The sequence below is a fragment of the Pseudophryne corroboree genome, chromosome 7 (genome assembly GCF_028390025.1).
Source record: "Pseudophryne corroboree isolate aPseCor3 chromosome 7, aPseCor3.hap2, whole genome shotgun sequence".
Lineage (NCBI taxonomy): Eukaryota > Metazoa > Chordata > Amphibia > Anura > Myobatrachidae > Pseudophryne > Pseudophryne corroboree.
In genome coordinates, this window is record NC_086450.1 from 244,105,249 (window position 1) to 244,123,381 (window position 18,133).

Consider the following 18,133-nt stretch of genomic DNA (forward strand, 5'->3'; position numbering starts at 1 on the left):
TAATAAAAACCTGTGTCGACCTTTCAACCATGTCAACCTTTTGAACTGTCTTTTACACGTCGACCATTATTGGTCGACCTACTGACTGAAGACCTTTTAGGTGTAGATTTATAGGGGTATATGCAATTCTGGGTGAATTGCGGCTTTTTTTCGCCCGTTTTTAAATTCGACACAATTCGACCGTCGAATTCCGGCCGGCGGGTGCCGGAATTCGTCATATTCAATAAAAAACGGATTCGACAGTCCCGTTGTCGAAAAACGGACCAATTGACGGATAAGTGCGTCCTGGATTCGACTTTTCGGACGGCACAAAAATGGTTAAAAAAGCCTAAAAAAAATTGCGTGGGGTCCCGCCTCCTAAGCATAACCAGCCTCGGGCTCTTTGAGCCGGTCCTGGTTGTAAAAATACGGGGGAAAAATTGACATGGGATCCCCCGTATTTTTAGAACCAGCATCGGGCTCTGCGTCCGGTCCTGGTGCAAAAAATACGGGGGACAAAAAGCGTAGGGGTCCCCCGTATTTTTTAAACCAGCACCGGGCTCCACTAGCTAGAGAGGTAATGCCACAGCCGGGGGACACTTTTATACCGGTCCCTGCGTCCGTGGCATTAAATCCCCAACTAGTCACCCCTGGCCGGGGTACCCTGGAGGAGTGGGGACCCCTTAAATCAAGGGGTCCCCCCCCCCTCCAGCCACCCAAGGGCCAGGGGTGAAGCCCGAGGCTGTCCACCCCATCCAAGGGCTGCGGATAGGGGGCTGATAGCCTTGTGTAAAATCAAAGAATATTGTTTTTTGCAGAAGAACTACAAGTCTCAGCAAGCCTCCCCCGCAAGCTGGTACTTGGAGAACCACTGGAGTCACGGGGGGTATCAGCATTCGGGGAAAGGGGTCCCATGTGTAAACATGGGACCCCTTTCAGTGCGTGGATCGGGTATGCGGTTTGTTTTTTTGCCAAGTACATGGATTACAAAAAAGAAGAGGACAGATCTACACTGGATTTTGGTGAGTATAATTTTATTTTCAGGTACCCCATGGATTCTACTTGGAGAAGTGGACCAAACCTCGTGTCAACATAGGTAAGTATGTGTGTGTCGGCATGTATGTAATAAAGTTTTACTTTCACGGTGTACGTGTCCTGTTTTTATTTGGGTATTTTGTTTGCAGTAGAACTACAGGTACCAGCGGGCCCGTTTCCCCCCCCCGCATTCTGGTACTTGTGGTTCTCCAAGTACCAGCTTGCGGGGGAGGCTTGCTGGGACTTGTAGTTCTGCTGAAAAAAACAATATTCTTTTCTTTGACGCAAGGCTATCAGCCCCCCATTCGCAGCCCATGAATGGGGGGGACAGCCTCGGGCTTCACCCCTGGCCCTTGGGTGGCTGGAGGGGGGGGACCCCTTGATTTAATGGGTCCCCACTCCTCCAGGGTACCCCGGCCAGGGGTGACTAGTTGGCAGTTTTAATGCCACGGCCGCAGGGACCGATATAAAAGTGTCCCCCGGCTGTGGCATTATCTTTCCAGCTAGTGGAGCCCGGTGCTGGTGTTAAAAATACGGGGGACCCCTACGTCTTTTGTCCCCCGTATTTTTTGCACCAGGACCGGACGCAGAGCCCGGTGCTGGTTCTAAAAATACGGGGGATCCCCTGCAGGGCCGGTTCTTGCCCTTGCGGCGCCCCGGGCAAAAGTTAGGGGCGTGGCTTAACATGGGGGCGTGGTCAGTCACGCCCCCCATTTGTAGCGCCGCTGGAAAAAAAAAAGAAAAAAAAAAAAGTATACTTACTGTACCCCGCTCCTGTTTCCAGGCCCTGCAGACCGGCGCCGCTCTTCTCCTCGGATCAATGGGAGAGACGTCAGTCATGACGTCTCTCCCATAGCACAGCATAGGCACTAGAGGTCAATTATGACCCCTAGCGTCTATGCCACAATGCTGTGCGGTGCGCGATGACGTCATCGCGCACCGCACACCAAAGGTCCTCTCCATGAAGGGAAACTAGACGCTTAGCGTCTGATTCCCTTCAGAGCGGGGGAGGACCAGCGCCACGAAGGGAAACCAGACGCGTAGCGTCTGGTTCCCTTCTCACAGTGGGAGGGGGGGCACAGCGGGGGGACACTGCTGGGGCGCACACTGACAGTGGAGGATCTTGCCATGGTGCGGCGCCCTCCGGATGGCGCCGGCGCCCTCCGGAAGGCGGCGCCCCGGGCAAAAGTCCTGCTTGCCCGTGGCAAGATCCGCCACTGATCCCCTGTCAATCTCTCCCCCGTATTTTTACAACCAGGACTGGCTCAAAGAGCCGGAGGCTAGTTATGCTTAGGAGGGGGGACCCCACACTTTTTTTTTCAGGATTTTAACCCATTCCCACCCCTTTCCACTGTAAACCATGCTCTCTCTATTAGTCAGTTAAAAAAAAAAAATCTTTTAAAAAATATATAAATAATACTTGTGTCTCCTAATAGACAAACCAAGTACATAATCCCTTCTAATATAAATAGATATGCTATTAGCAATAAAAAAACACAAAAAAAACATGTTTTTAAAATGTTTTATTAGATTCCGCCAGCAAAGTGAGGTGGAATGAAATTGACGAAATTACTGTCGAAAAGCACTGTTGTCGAATCGACATTCTTCAATTGAATATACTTTTGTCGAAAAGCCGCATTTTTACAACTGCAGACATGTCGAATTTTAAAAATGTCGAATTGCAAAAAGTCGAATCTGAAACGTCAGTTTTTTTGTCAAAAAGTACTGTATTGCATTGTCGAATCCAATTCGACATGTTTTTTTTGTTGAAAATGCCCCGTTTTTCGACTTTTGCGGCAATTCGACCGCAATTGCATATACCCCCATGTCTTTTGAGTTTATTGATCAAACAAAGATGTAAGACCAGATCAACCACAGCTGAGGAATAAGTCCAGAGAGATTGTCGGCAAACCTATCCACCCATCTAATTTTGAGGCAACTACCCACAGTCCCAAATGTTTAAGTATTATTACAATGTAATGTAAACTCTGTCTAAGGAACTATAAATCTGTTACGTGACATAACAAACAGTGAGATGTGGAGGGGCGCGATCTTAGCATCAGAGCCGTAACTTGACATTTTGGTGCCATGGGCCAGAAAGAGAATTGGTGCCCCCCCATGTAAAATAGGGCTAGTGCGCGCCGAAGGCGCGCGCCAAAAAGATATGGGGTGTGGCTTCATGGGGAAAGGGCGTGGACACAGAATAGTACCAAATCACATTACACCACACAGTAGTGTCCATTATTCAAATCACAGTACACAGTAGTGCCACTTACACAAATTACACCACAGAGGAGTCCCTTACACACTCTACGCCAGGTAGAGCCCCTTACACACATTATGCCATGGTAGAGCACCTTATACACATTACGCGAGGTAGAGACTCGTTACGCCAGGTAGATCCCCTCATACATGTTACGCGAGGTAGAGTCTCTTACACACATTACGCCAGGTAGAGCCCCTTACACACATTATGCCATGGTAGTCCACTGTATACACGCTATGCCTGGTAGAGACACGTTACGCCAGGTAGAGACTCGTTACGCCAGGTAGATCGCCTCATACACATTACGCCAGGTAGATCCCCTTACACACATTTTGCCAGGTAGAGCCCTTATAGAGCCCCTAACACACATTACGCCAGGTAGAGCCCCTACCCTTAGGGTGTAGTGTAGTGTACTGTAATGTAGTGAAGTGTACTGTAGTGTAGTATAGTATAGTGTAGAGTAGTGTAGTGTGTAGGCACTTACATGATTTCTCCGTTCTGCCTGCGCTACTGCCGGCTCCGGACTCAGAGCTCACTCCCTCTGTACACTGCGCAGCACACGGGGGATTTACTGGCCAGTGCTGTCGCTGACAATATGCAGCGACCAGCGGGACCTAAGAGCTTGGGGCTGCGGGCGCAGAGGCAAAGGGGAGCGGGAGTGGGAGGAGCGGCCGTCAGCGGGGGAATATGCAGCCACTTGGGATATATGTAGAAGGTGCGCACACAGGGCAAATGCGATGTGTGTAATGTATCTACTGCACACAATTAGAATGACACAGTATTATTGTACTTACGTTCCCAGACGCTCCTCTACATCGTAAAAGTCGGCCACTTTCTGAGTGGTGTTAATGATGACATTCCTGTATTCCCCCTCAGATTCTTTCTCCTCTGCAAAAAAAAAAAATTAACAATCAACAAATAATCTCTAACTATCTAAAATGTCTTTTATAATTTATTTATTCATTTATTAGGTGGTGCAGTTGTGTCAGAGTCTATTGCACATGCACAGGTCTTGTGTTCCTGGGGACATCTCTATTGCGCATGCGCGAATCACCTGAAAATGCAAAGTTTTCCAGTGATATTTGCAGCTCTGCAGCCAGCGCCGGGCTGACGGAGTGGCAAGTATAACTTAATTGGTGCAGGGTGTGGGCCCCCCTGGACCAAGAGGCCCGTGTGCACCGCACACCTTGCACCCATTATAGATACGCCAGTGATATAAGCAGTGGTGCAAGTAGAAAAAGTGGTACTGTGTGCGCTGGGCATGGTCACATGCCACATGGGGCGTGGCCAATAAAAAGGGGGCGTGATACACATATGACCCCAATAGTGCAGTGCCAGATACACATATGCCCGCACATTGCCAGATACACATGCCACCACAGTGCCAGATATGCCCGCACAGAGCCAGATACAAATATGCCCGCACAGTGCCAGATACATATATGCCCCCACAGTGCCAGATACACATATGCCAACACAGTGCCAGATACACATATGCCCCCACATTGCCAGATACACATATGCCCCCACATCGCCAGATAAACATGCCCCCATGGTGCCTGATATGCCCCCACAGTGCCAGACACACATGCCCCCATGGTGCCAGTAATGCCCCCATGGTGCCAGATACACATGCCCCCACAGTGCCAGATATGCCCCCACAGTGCCAGATACACATGCTCTCACTGTGCCAGATCTGCCCCCACAGTGCCAGATATGCCCCCAGCAGTGCAACTCACCATTGTTGCTGCTGCTGCCTGGGACCGGCACTGTCTGCTACTGCTGCTGACAGGGAAAGAGGAGAGAGGAAAGCGCAACATGTGCCTCTCCGACATCTCTCTTGCCCTCAGTCCGACTCCGGTGAGGTCTCCTCCCATGGCGGAAGTGGCCTGTATCTCACTGAGATCTGGTGCCGGTCTGCGAGCCAATCAGAGCTCACGTTCCGGCAGCAGCAGCTCCTGATTGGCTGCCAGTCCATGAGCTCTAATTGGCTCACGAATCGGCATTTGTGTACACGCCGCAGCCGCCAGGCTCAGAAAGGAGCCGCTACACCAGCAAGCCGGTCTGACTGGGAAGGGGGGGGGCAGGAGTGTGGCACCGGTGTCTGCAAGGTGGTGGCCCAGCGGTGCTGCGTACAGGCTGGGAGTTTCTTACCGGTACACCGTACCGCCATACTTGCAGCACTGGATATAGGACCAATTCATAGATTATTGCTAATATAGTTTGTGGTCTGCTTTAGGCGGTTTTTCGAAATGTCAGCCAGCCATGAGATAACTATCAGGCAGGGGTTCCCTCCTCTCACCTAGTCTATTTAGCACTCTCCACAGCCCTGTATCTCCAGCCATCATGATGCATTTGGTTCTCAATCACTCCAAACCACCCAGTCTTTACATACTGTACACACTTCTCAGTATAGGGCAGGTATCTAAAGCTGGATACACACTGGAGCGATGTCAGCACAATATGCTGATTAGTAGCCACATATCGCCTAGATCAATGAGTGTGAACGGGGGTTTGAGCGCTCCCACGGTTGCTAGCAACAGACACTTAGTTTGTTGTGCTGCACATCAAACCGAGCGATATCGCTAGTGTCCTGCAATTTTGTAATGAAGGACGTAACATGATCGTTCCATCCTTGATTAATGTCACTCCATTGTGTATACACAAGTGGGGCTGACAGACATTTTTTCCGATGTCGGAACGAATGCCATTGCTCCTGTGTGTACCCAGCTTAAGTTCTATGTTCTAACCTGAGATATGCAAGGGAAATTACATCCTCAATAGTAAGAGATGTTTCTGTATTGTATTATGAAATGTGTTCAACAATAGATTTATCTGTAATGTTATACTGTTGATACAGGACTATTACAATCAAGGACTTCTAGACAATGTAATAGTAACAATCTAGAACTCACCATCATCTGAAACTTCAACCTCCTCTTTAGTTTCTACAGACATAGAGTAAGAAAACATAATTAAGTGTTGTACACATGGAGGTACGTATAGGCTCTTCATATAAAAAATGTCATCATACTCAATACAAACAAGGATTGTATTTAAATGTAACTGCTGTCATGTACTTGAGGTGAGAAAAGGTACTAAAAGTATGAATCAGAGGATAACTATACTGCTAGTTAACATGATTAATAGGAAAATAAATATAACTGAAATTTGCAAATTATCCTAGGAGAAAAATTAACTTTAAACATTTTATTAGTTTTCTATTACGTCCCTACAAATTGTTGTTTGACTTTTATTGTGTTACCTTCTTTCTTCTCCTTATAGGCAACTGGTTCAGACTCCTGGCTGGGCTCGCTAGTTCCATACACGTTGGTGGCTCGTATACGAAATTTGTACTCTCGGTCATGTAGTAAATTCTCTATGTTGAAGGAAGTACTTCTACATTGTGAAAGGTCAGACCAAATCTTGTCTCCAGAGTCCCATATCTCCACAGTATAGGACTCTACCACACTGCCTCCATCATAGGTTGGGCCATACCATGACAGGGTAAGAGCAGAACCCTTCATTTCTGAGGCACAAGGCTGTCCAGCTGGAGGGTCTGGTTTATCTGCAAGAACCAGGGAGAATTAGGGTAACAGTTCTTCCGTGCTTTCCAATGACTTCATTTCAGGCTACAATGGCAATTTTTTTTAAACCCAAAAAGCAAACAATTAAACAAAAAAATAAGTCACAGACTACAAATTAGTGATTAACAGACTTTTAAAATTGTGCAAGAGCTACGTGAAAATTTTCAGCACAAAAGACACTTCAGGTCTTGTAAAGAGATAGAGATCTTAAAATAATGTGTTAATGACCCAATAGACATCTACCCCTTCCCTTCATTAAAGGGAATCCCGTATAGCAGGTCTTGCAGAGCCATGGGAACCTTTCTCCCCCAGTAATTAATGAGATGGATGAGTCAGAGATGGCAGATAAACCAGAGCTAGTTATATAAAGAGAAACTTGTGCCATGTATCAGATGTAAAAACAACATTATGTCACCACTTTTTTTGTCTAACTGGATGGATGTATCAGCTTTTACCATGCAGAACCCAATAAGTTTTTATATACTTTTTAGCCTTGATTTTTTGCAAACATCAACAGCGATCTGCAAAATATTGCTCTGTCCCAGTTAACTAATACTCTATGGGGGTCATTCTGAGTTGATCGCTAGCTGCCGTTCGCAGCGTAGCGATCAGGCTAAAAATCGGCACTTCTGCGCATGCGTATGGTGCGCACTGCGCATGCGCGACGTACTTTCACAAAAGCCAATGCAGTTTCACACAAGGTATAGCAATGCTTTTCAGTCGCACTGCTGTTTGCTGAGTGATTGACAGAAAGTGGGTGTTTCTGGGAGGTAACTGACCGTTTTCGGGGAGTGTGCTGAAAAACGCAGGCGTGCCAGATAAAAACGCAGGAGTGGCTGGGGAAACGGGGGAGTGGCTGGCCGAACGCAGGGCGCGTTTGTGACGTCAAAACAGGAACTAAATAGTCTGAAGTGATCGCAAGGTAGGAGCAGGTCTGCAGCTACTCTGTAACTGCACAATTTTTTCTGTAGCAGCGCTGCGAACCTTTCGTTCGCACTTCTGCTAAGCTAAGATACACTCCCAGAGGGTGGCGGCTTAGCGTTAGCGAGCGAACAACTCGGAATGAGGGCCAATACCCTGTGATATTTTACAAAAAATATCAAAATGGATATATGTTGACTCCCTGCTTTTTAAAGATTTGTAGTTCCTAAATACTTCATTCCGAAAAAAAAAAAAAAAATCCCACAGCAATGCAATAAACAATGATAATAACAGCTTACATACTTTTACGAACGGTTGTGGACTCGAGCTATCAGCACACCTGGGGGTAAATTTACTAAAGGTCAGTTTGTAAACTGCTGAAAATCGATCAACATTGATGTTGTGTCAAAATCACTCATTTACTATCTATCGGTTTTAAGTGTCATGTGTAAACCGACATCGATGTTGTCCAAGTTTGATATAAAACAGATCTAAATCTAACCAAAAGCTAACCTAAAACTGGACACTGCTTTCCTATTTAGCCCAAATCTACCACGTCATTTTTACATCACAGAGCTTTAGAAAAATGCCATAAACAGACAATTAGCACCACAGAGCGAGTAACAGGAACAGCAGTCTTAAGGGGGGTACACACAGAGCGAAGATCACTTAATTTCTAAGAAATCTGACTAGATTGCTTAGAACATCGCTCCATGTGTAGGGGTGCCGGCGACAGCGATGTGCGGTCCCGCGCATCGCTATCGCTGGTGCTAGATTGGCAGGTCGCTCATTTCACCGATGGATGAAATGAGCGCCCGTCCGTCCGCCCAAGCTCAGTACATCGCGCTGTGCTGAGCGGGGGGAGAGATGTGTGCTGAGCGGTCTGGGCTAGACCGCTCAGTACACATCTCCCTCCACATCTCCCCATCAGTACAGCCCTATAGTCTGAAGCCCCTGTGTTGACATAAAACACATACAAACATACAATTAACATATCATTTTCACAACATACTTTACTTACCCAGCAGCCATCCCTCGGGCATTTGGTCAACCTCAAACTTAATATAGAGGGATGACATACTGAGAATGTAGGCATCATTATTATTTATCACCAGTTATTACCAGTTAATATAGTGCACATACATTCTGCAACACTTTACAGAGAATATCTGGCCATTCACATCAGTCCCTGCCCAAGTGGAGCTTACAATCTATATTGCCTAACACACGTACGTGCACACACTTACATGTTAGGCCAGTGGTTCCCAAACTTTTTTGAATCACGATGCCCTAGAGTAACAAAAAACTTCTCCTTAGGTTTAGTTATGTGGTGAGGAAAGAGATTTGTTTCTGTTTGTCCACATGTTTTATGATTCAAAGCCACAAACACTGGTTTTGCCTATTACATTGACCATAAATAATTTGAATTGCTCCTGGACCACCAATCCAATGCAAGTGTCCCGAGGCACCCAAGGGTGCCATGGCCCATAGTTTGAGAACCCCTGTGCCAGGGCTGCCATCAGAAATTGTGGGGCCCGGCTCTTACAAAATGGGCAGAGCCCCATGGGGGTTAGGCGGGACGCAGATGTGGGCGGAGCGGTGGATAGATGTGACAGAGGATGACGGGCCGAGGGTGACAGGGAGAGATAGAGGGTGATAGTGAGAGTTAGAAGGTGTGAGGAAGAGGGTGAATGGGAGTGGGTGATAGGGAGAAATAGAGAGGGAGAGGCTGATATAGTACTAATTACAATTTACTTACCTGGGCATGGCAAAGCTGCAGCAGAATCACAGCACCAGTCACACAGGGAAAAGGGGAGGACCAGAGAGGAGAGAGCGGCTCCTCCTCCCCCTCTGGGCTTCACAGCACTAGTGGCTTCTGGGCCCAGGTGGCAGCAGTGTGGGTAGCGCCGGGTCGTCCGTGTTACAGCTAGTGCATCGGCAGCAACAGGCAGCAGTCATGTAGAGACAAGGACAGTGGTATTTCAAATGTGACAGTGGCCGCAGCCCACGAGCCAATCGGAGCTCGCGGACTGACAGCCAATCAGATTGGCTGCTGGTCCGTGAGCTCCGATTGGCTTGCGGCCTGTGGCACATTTAAATTGCCACTGTCCTTGTCTCTACATGGCCGCCGCTGCACTAGTTGTAACACTGACGACCCGGTGCTACCCACAGCACTGCCACCCGGGTCCCCTTTATGACTGGACCCGGGACTGAAACACCCGCAGTACCCCCTTGGAGGACCTGCCCTGCGCTAGGGTATATATATATATTTTTTTTTTCAGGAGCCAATTAACCTGACAGTATATTTTTAGATTGTGGGAGGAAACAGGAGTACCCAGAAGAAATCCACACAAGCACAGGAGAATATACAAACTCCACACTACAGGCATCCCAACATGTACCCAGAAGTTTGTCCATGGGGGTTCCCTGGTCCATGGATGACAAATGTAGATGGAAAAGCTTTATATCCTTCCATATAGTATGACCTTTTCACACACACCACCTGTAGGGCAGTGACTATTCCTATTTGGCATATTCTCTGCATATCTATCCTTTACCAGAAGCATAGAGATGTGTTGCTTCCTCATTCAGACCTTTAGCTTGGTCCCTATTCTATTCAGTCAAGGCTTCAGTCCTCCCTCAAGGACCAATGGCTTTTATTTTCATTATGCCACAAGGTTCATCATGGAATTAAGGATGAAACTACAGGTGAGCAGTAGCCAGTGTCAGACTTAGATCTGTTTGTGAGTCCGAACAAGGTGTTACTACAGGAGTGGAGCGTGGAAGGCTTGGGTGAAAACTAGCAGCCTTGATGTAGGATTTCTTTATACAGCACATGTAAGTATACAGTAGGTGAATGAGTTACTATGGTGATTGGTGAGACAGAGGTGCTGGACTGTGGAGCTGTAAAAGCTTCTTAGGATAGCTGGGCTTTGACCAGCAGGTTAGGCTCAGGTGCTGGGTTGCGGAGCAGTACCAGCTTCTTAGGATAGCTGGGTCACGACCAGCCTGCATATGCTAGGATGCCAGAATGCGGAGTAAACCGGCTTTCAGGATAGCTGGGACACAACTAGCTTACTGAGACTAGGATGCCGGGATGCGGAGCACAACCAGCTTTCAGGATAGCTGGGACACGACCAGCTGGCTCAGACTAGGATGCCTGGATGCGGAGCAGAACCGACTTTCAGGATAGCTGGGACACAGCTGCAATACTTAGGTGCCGGGTTGTGGAGCAGGACTGGTTTTCAGGATAGCTGGGACATAACTGCAATACTTTGGTGCCGGGATGCGGAGCAGGACAAGCTTTCAGGATAGCCGGGACACAGCTGCAATACTTATATGCCGGTGTTGAGTAGGATTGGCTTACAGGATAGCTGTGATACAGCTAACCAGATGGAGTCTGTGGGTGCAAGGTGACACTGCACAGGAATCCAAAGGGATTACACAGCAGAAGTCCAAAGGGTTACACAGCAGGTGTCTCAGCATGGCTGGGGACAACAACATTTTGACAACCAGGAAGTATTTTTGCATATTTATACCCCTGGGTCTCTGATGATTGGTCATAAAAGTCATCTGACCATTGATTGACTCCTGATTGAATCCTGACTGGTGAGCTGGCACTGCACTGTCATAGTTATTCTCAACCAACGCAACTTCCTGTTAGGCTCCATTGGCGCTCCACAATCATGTGACTAGGATTAAGACTCCACGTGGATGTCGATCACCACGGCCACTGAGTGAAAGGAAGAACCATGGCCCGCGGCCACCAGCGGAGACACACGGCTGCACCACTCTGGAACTGGAGATGTGAGAGAGTGCTCGGGCAGGGCAGCTCTGTGCGCACTTGGTTTGTGGCAGCCAGGACTTACAGGTAACCATTCACAGGTTGGAACTCCATACACAGTTATGCACTGAACAAGGTTGTCAGAACTGTACAAACCCCACTTTAACCGGGTTGGTATCGGGTGACTGGCAGTTGGGAGACTGCCGGTCACCATACCACCGCCAGGGGGAGGTGAGAGCAATTAAGCCCCTTGTGGGCTCGCTGTGCTTTCTGTGCAGCAAGCTCGTAATTCTATTTCCACTCTATGGGTGTCGTGGACACCCACCGCGAGTGGGAATAGTCCCTGTTGGTCGGCTAGTCAGTGTTCGGGATGCTGATGCCAGTATTGTGACTGGCGGTCTCCAGACCGTCAGTCACATAACCGCATCCCCTTTAACCAAGGTTAGAAAATTCAGAAGGTTTCCATGCAGATTGCATTGTGTCTCCTATAATATAGATTACGTGGGTTAAACATGCCATTTCTGTATATTTCCACTAACATGCATTGTTAATGAGCAACAACAAACCATATAGATACAGAGTAGATGGGAGGATACCCATATTTGGGACGGACATGAATTTGGGGAGAACCTAGTCCTCTGGCGGCGTTACATAGATGACGTAATTTTTATATGGAAAGGTACTGAGGATCAGCTCCTCAGTTTCCTTGAACACATCAATTTGAACAAAAACAATTTAGTGTTCACCACAAATTACAGCAGAACCACAGTGAACTTTTTGGACATTACCATTTTTACAGGGGAGACAAAAATCTGCACAAAAATATACCAGAAAAGTGTGGATGTCAATAGCTATATCCTATCGAATAGTGGACACCACCCTAACTGGTTGAAAAACATACCAGCAGGCCAATTCAAAAGAGTCAGAAGAAACTGCACGAAAATAGAAGACTATCACTCACAAGCAAATGCAATGAAGAAATTATTCATGGATAGGGGATATAAAGAAGAGAACCTAGATAAAGATCTACTAGGGATTGCAGAGATAGAAAGGAAAACACTCCTGACATATAAAAACAAAAAAGAACAGACAAAAGACCCAAAAGACTGGAAGATCACATTCCAAACCCAATACAGCTGCAACAACCGAAAAATAGAGAAGATCATACGCGACCATTGGCACATTCTCCTAGAAGACGACATACTAGGGACCCTATTACCCAGACAACCTAGAATGATATACAGGAAGGCACCAGACATAAAATCCAAGGTGACCCACAGCCATCTAGAAAGAAAAGGAATGACACAAACCACCCTAACAGGAAACAAACTAAACAAAGGTTTTTTCCACTGTAACTGTTGCAAATACTGTAAGTCCATACACACCACGACAAAAGGTACACATGAATTCCAGTCAAACAACACACAGGAATCATTCACCATTCAGGATCACATCACATGCCATACTAAGGGTGTAATCTATTTAATAGAATGCCCCTGCCGTTTACAGTACATAGGGAGAACAATAAGACCCCTAAAGACCAGAATATCCGAACATATAAGAAATATAAGAAAGGGGGTAGAGACACACAGTCTCTCGGATCATTTTCGGGAGAGACACAAACAAGATCCCACTGGGATGAGAATACTAGGAATAAAAACAATAACAAAGAACTGGCGGGGAGGAGACTTCATTAAGAAAATAAACAAAGAAGAACTCAAATGGATATTCACACTTAGAACACTGAAACCACATGGGCTTAACATAGATAATGAAGTAAGATCCGTGATCATGGTGGTTTGACCGTGAAACATACTACCACCTTTTAACTTTTTAAACTTTTTTTACCTCAAACATACCACCAATAGAGGACATCAGAATCACAAACCAACATCATAGAAGTCAATCAATGAGAGAGTATACTAGGCACCCAATCCTCCTAAACTGCAGACCAAAGCGATCTGTTTGCATCAATTCACAGCACATAGGACCAATAACATGCAGACTGATGCACAAAATGGGTATATTATATATCTTTTTCTCACTCCTCAAGATTATAACTGTTTGTAATTATCATTAACTATTTTCCAAGAAGATTATATGTATTCTTCATCCTTACTTTATTTCTATTTATCAGTAATACCATTAATTCTATTTTACTTTTACGTCAACTTGTATTTTTATCTTATCTTTATTTTTATTTCTATTTTTATTTTATTTTTATTATTTTTTCATTATTTTTACTATTATTATTTGCATTATTCATCCATCATTCTCATTTTTTCACTTTAATTTATTTTTATTTTATTTTATTTTTAGTTCTTATTCTCTTATTTAAATTTTTAGTTTTATTTTACTCTTATCCATTTATACAATTATCATCATTTTTTCAGTGCCCTTACAAAAGTCTTATGCACACCGTTACCCACAATCACCCTACCCCTGCAGCCTGTGTTTTTTCATATACTTATCCTCATATTAATTGAACCTGCTCCCCAGACCGCCCCCAAATCAGGACCAATGAAAAAGAGAGACGTTTTTCCAGGATGGGCTAAATAGCCCACAACAAACATGGCCGAACAAGATTCCCTGACGAAGGCCAGAAAGGGCCGATACGCGTTGGAACCATAGCACCCAGCTTTTATCCACGACCTTACTATTTAACACAACCTCCAGACAGACAGAGCCAAAAGTAAACGAAGACGGGAGAGAGGGAACCGCTGCTGCACGGCCGGATAACATCGCGACCTCGCACCCTGTTCACGTGATCGGAACAACCCGGAAGGAAGAGGATAACGCCGCCGAAGAAGAACGGAGAAGGCCGCCGGCAAATGGGAACAAGACGGGGCTACGAGGACAAGGTAAGGGACTCTGTAGGAGAGGAAAGGACACGGCAGATAGCCCAGCAGGGCTAGAAGCAGTCGTCCTTCTCCCTCTCCAAGACGGTGACCGCTTCCCCAATTGGCACAGCCAGTCACAGTGTTCTCAAAAGAGCGACACTGTGTACTGACAGAGCCCAGGGGCGGACGGTATGTCCGGAGCCCTCATTACCTAACCCTTAGCGATCACCAGGACCCCTTGCCGCACCGACCCTCCGGGGGGACCCCCATCATTTTTCTGCAATTTTTCCACATTTTTCCTGACTAAACAAATTTTACCACATACAGGCTCTGGACAGCAGTACAAGACTATAGGCACTACAGAGGTGGGACGCCACTGACCTGAGTGCCTCCAATACGTTATACTAACCCAAAAATATATCCATTAATACGGATATTGAGACATTTACAAATTTTTTCACAACCTTTTTCCTTTCCCCTCCCCCCAGCTCTTTCACTCCCCTTTTCTCCATATCCATTATCACCCCTCCCCCCCCCCTTTTTCTGATTTAAATAAAAGAACACCTTTGTGAGATTCAAAAATTAGTTTGACTATCATTTCACACATCATCCCTTTTCAAACAAGCACCAATTTGTCCCTTTGGCGCACCTAATCCCATACTGTACCTACCATTATCGAAGTTTGAGGAACTTCTGCAAATAGGTAGCAGCCTTAGGGCAAACCAAATACCCACCTGCATGAGCGCTGGATAACCTCCCCTTTTAAACCACTATATCCACCTCCGCATCCAGCTTGCTCTGTATATGGGTATTTTAGATCACAGGACAGATAGGGACCTGAGGGCCAATGCAATATTTTTACAACTCACTCACACCACAGAAACACATGAAACAGTCAACAGTTTTTGTGACTTATTTCTAAATTTAGAAAAACTGGTAACAAGGGAGTCAAAAGTATGGTGGGACAAAAAAGCTTTGGAGTGGTATTTAGAACATAACATAGTACCAAGAGGACTTAAGATCAAAAAAATACCCACACAGAACAGGGATAACACAAATTTCATGAAAAAATGGGATTCCGTTTTACAAGACTGTTCCAGAAACCTAATTAAGATAATTCTGGAAACCCATGACCAGGAATTAGAATCCTTAGAGACAGAGATAAGGACAGCATACACATCACTGGAAACTTACAAAGGTGATAAAGAATTCCAACAGTTAGAGAACATATCACAAAATAGACTACAGAAGATCGAAGAAGAAATTGTAGCAACCAAAAAATCAAAAATATTGAGAGACAAGATAGGAAAGGATGGAAAACACAGGAAAGAAAGGAAAAAGACACTAACAGCACTAAACAAACCCAGAACAAACAAAAAAACACTGATAAAAAACACCCCACATCGCACAGATAATAGCAACATACCCATATACAAGAAATTGAACTTAACATATCAGCAATACATGACACAACTACATAACAAAGGGAAAAAGAAGGAAGAAATAAGAAAGTCTGAAGAGGGAACAGAATCTAGGAACATACCCTCTATAGGTGATAGCTACACGACACAAGAAACCAGCTTCTCAACTTATAGTATTGATGAAGATTTAATTTACGAAAACCTAGCCCGTGTTTCCCTAGAGAAAGGTTTTCAAGTCTCCATCAACCTAGAGGAAGCTACACCATCCCTTGATACAATAGAAAGACAAACACCATGTGCAGGGGTTTTTTTAGAAGAGAGAGCAGGGCTGAGAACCTGCAACCAATCCTCAAAAACACCCAACAAACGAAAACTAGACGAGTTAGACGAGGAGGAAGAGGAAGAGGAGGCAGGCAGACAAAAACGGCACCATCCACAGAAGTAAGGCAGACAGGGATTTTCAACCTTAGCCAAACAATTCTAAAACCAGAACATGAGACATTATTGAACAAGGGTATGAAGTTCGCCCCCACAAAAAAACTAAACAAATTCGAAACCTATCTGGATCTACACAAATTCACTCGCAAACTCACACTCGCTAAGTACTACAGCAACACCGGGAGGGAAATAACACAAAACCAGACGGGAGACCACTTCAAACATTCAGACCTAAGACCCATGTCTACATTCTATCCCCAACACATGAGAGGACCACTAATAGGCACTTTCGAACAACTAGTGACAAGAGACCTTGAAAAATTAGACAACAAAACCACCAAATTCAATATGAGCCTTAGAGAAAAGGAGGCACTCAAGGACTTAATAGAGAATAAGGACCTAGTGGTAAAACCAGCAGACAAGGGAGGGGGGATAGTTATCTTAGACAAAAATGACTACGTAAAAGAATCACTGAGAATACTAGGCGACACCAACACATACGAAATTTTAAAAGAAGACCCCACTATAAATTACAAAAAGAAGTTAGAAAACTTACTCAAACAAGGCTCAGGACAAGGAATCCTAACCAAAAAAGAACACTCCTACTTAGACAATACCCATCCCATCACACCAGTCTTTTATTATCTGCCTAAGATACACAAAGACCAAACCAACCCACCAGGACGTCCCATAATATCTGGGATAGGATCACTCACAGCGAACCTATCACAGTACATCGACAGCTTTCTACAACCCTATGTACAGGTACAGAAATCTTATATTAAGGACACAACCGACATCATAAAGACATTGGATGACATCACATGGCTAGACGAATACTGGATAGGCACTAGCGATGTGACCTCATTATACACAATTATAGACCAATCCCAGGGGTTAGACTCATTACGATATTTTCTGGAACAGGACTTGACAATGACAAACACACAAACCGACTTCATTCTAGACTGTGTGAACTTCATCTTACAGCACAACTATTTCTGGTTTCAGGACACATACTACAGACAAACCACTGGCACCGCCATGGGGACTAGGTTCGCCCCAAGTTATGCTAATTTATTCATGAGTAGATGGGAGGATACCCATATTTGGGACGGACATGAATTTGGGGAGAACCTAGTCCTCTGGCGGCGTTACATAGATGACGTAATTTTTATATGGAAAGGTACTGAGGATCAGCTCCTCAGTTTCCTTGAACACATCAATTTGAACAAAAACAATTTAGTGTTCACCACAAATTACAGCAGAACCACAGTGAACTTTTTGGACATTACCATTTTTACAGAGGAGACAAAAATCTGCACAAAAATATACCAGAAAAGTGTGGATGTCAATAGCTATATCCTATCGAATAGTTTACACCACCCTAACTGGTTGAAAAACATACCAGCAGGCCAATTCAAAAGAGTCAGAAGAAACTGCACGAAAATAGAAGACTATCACTCACAAGCAAATGCAATGAAGAAATTATTCATGGATAGGGGATATAAAGAAGAGAACCTAGATAAAGATCTACTAGGGATTGCAGAGATAGAAAGGAAAACACTCCTGACATATAAAAACAAAAAAGAACAGACAAAAGACCCAAAAGACTGGAAGATCACATTCCAAACCCAATACAGCTGCAACAACCGAAAAATAGAGAAGATCATACGCGACCATTGGCACATTCTCCTAGAAGACGACATACTAGGGACCCTATTACCCAGACAACCTAGAATGATATACAGGAAGGCACCAGACATAAAATCCAAGGTGACCCACAGCCATCTAGAAAGAAAAGGAATGACACAAACCACCCTAACAGGAAACAAACTAAACAAAGGTTTTTTCCACTGTAA

General features: G+C 45.2%; 1 protein-coding gene across 5 annotated transcripts in view; it reads right to left on the reverse strand.

Annotated features, from left to right (window-relative positions):
• Positions 1–18,133, reverse strand: part of MYLK (myosin light chain kinase) — a 1,073,187-nt gene that overhangs the window by 125,649 nt on the left and 929,405 nt on the right. For all 5 annotated transcript variants that reach the window (XM_063934067.1, XM_063934064.1, XM_063934063.1 and 2 more), the window contains 3 exons: positions 6,546–6,848; positions 6,196–6,228; positions 4,075–4,168 (listed from right to left, as the gene is read on the reverse strand). In XM_063934067.1, coding sequence (XP_063790137.1) covers positions 4,075–4,168; positions 6,196–6,228; positions 6,546–6,848 — 430 coding nt within the window. The remainder of the gene's footprint in view (positions 1–4,074; positions 4,169–6,195; positions 6,229–6,545; positions 6,849–18,133) is intronic.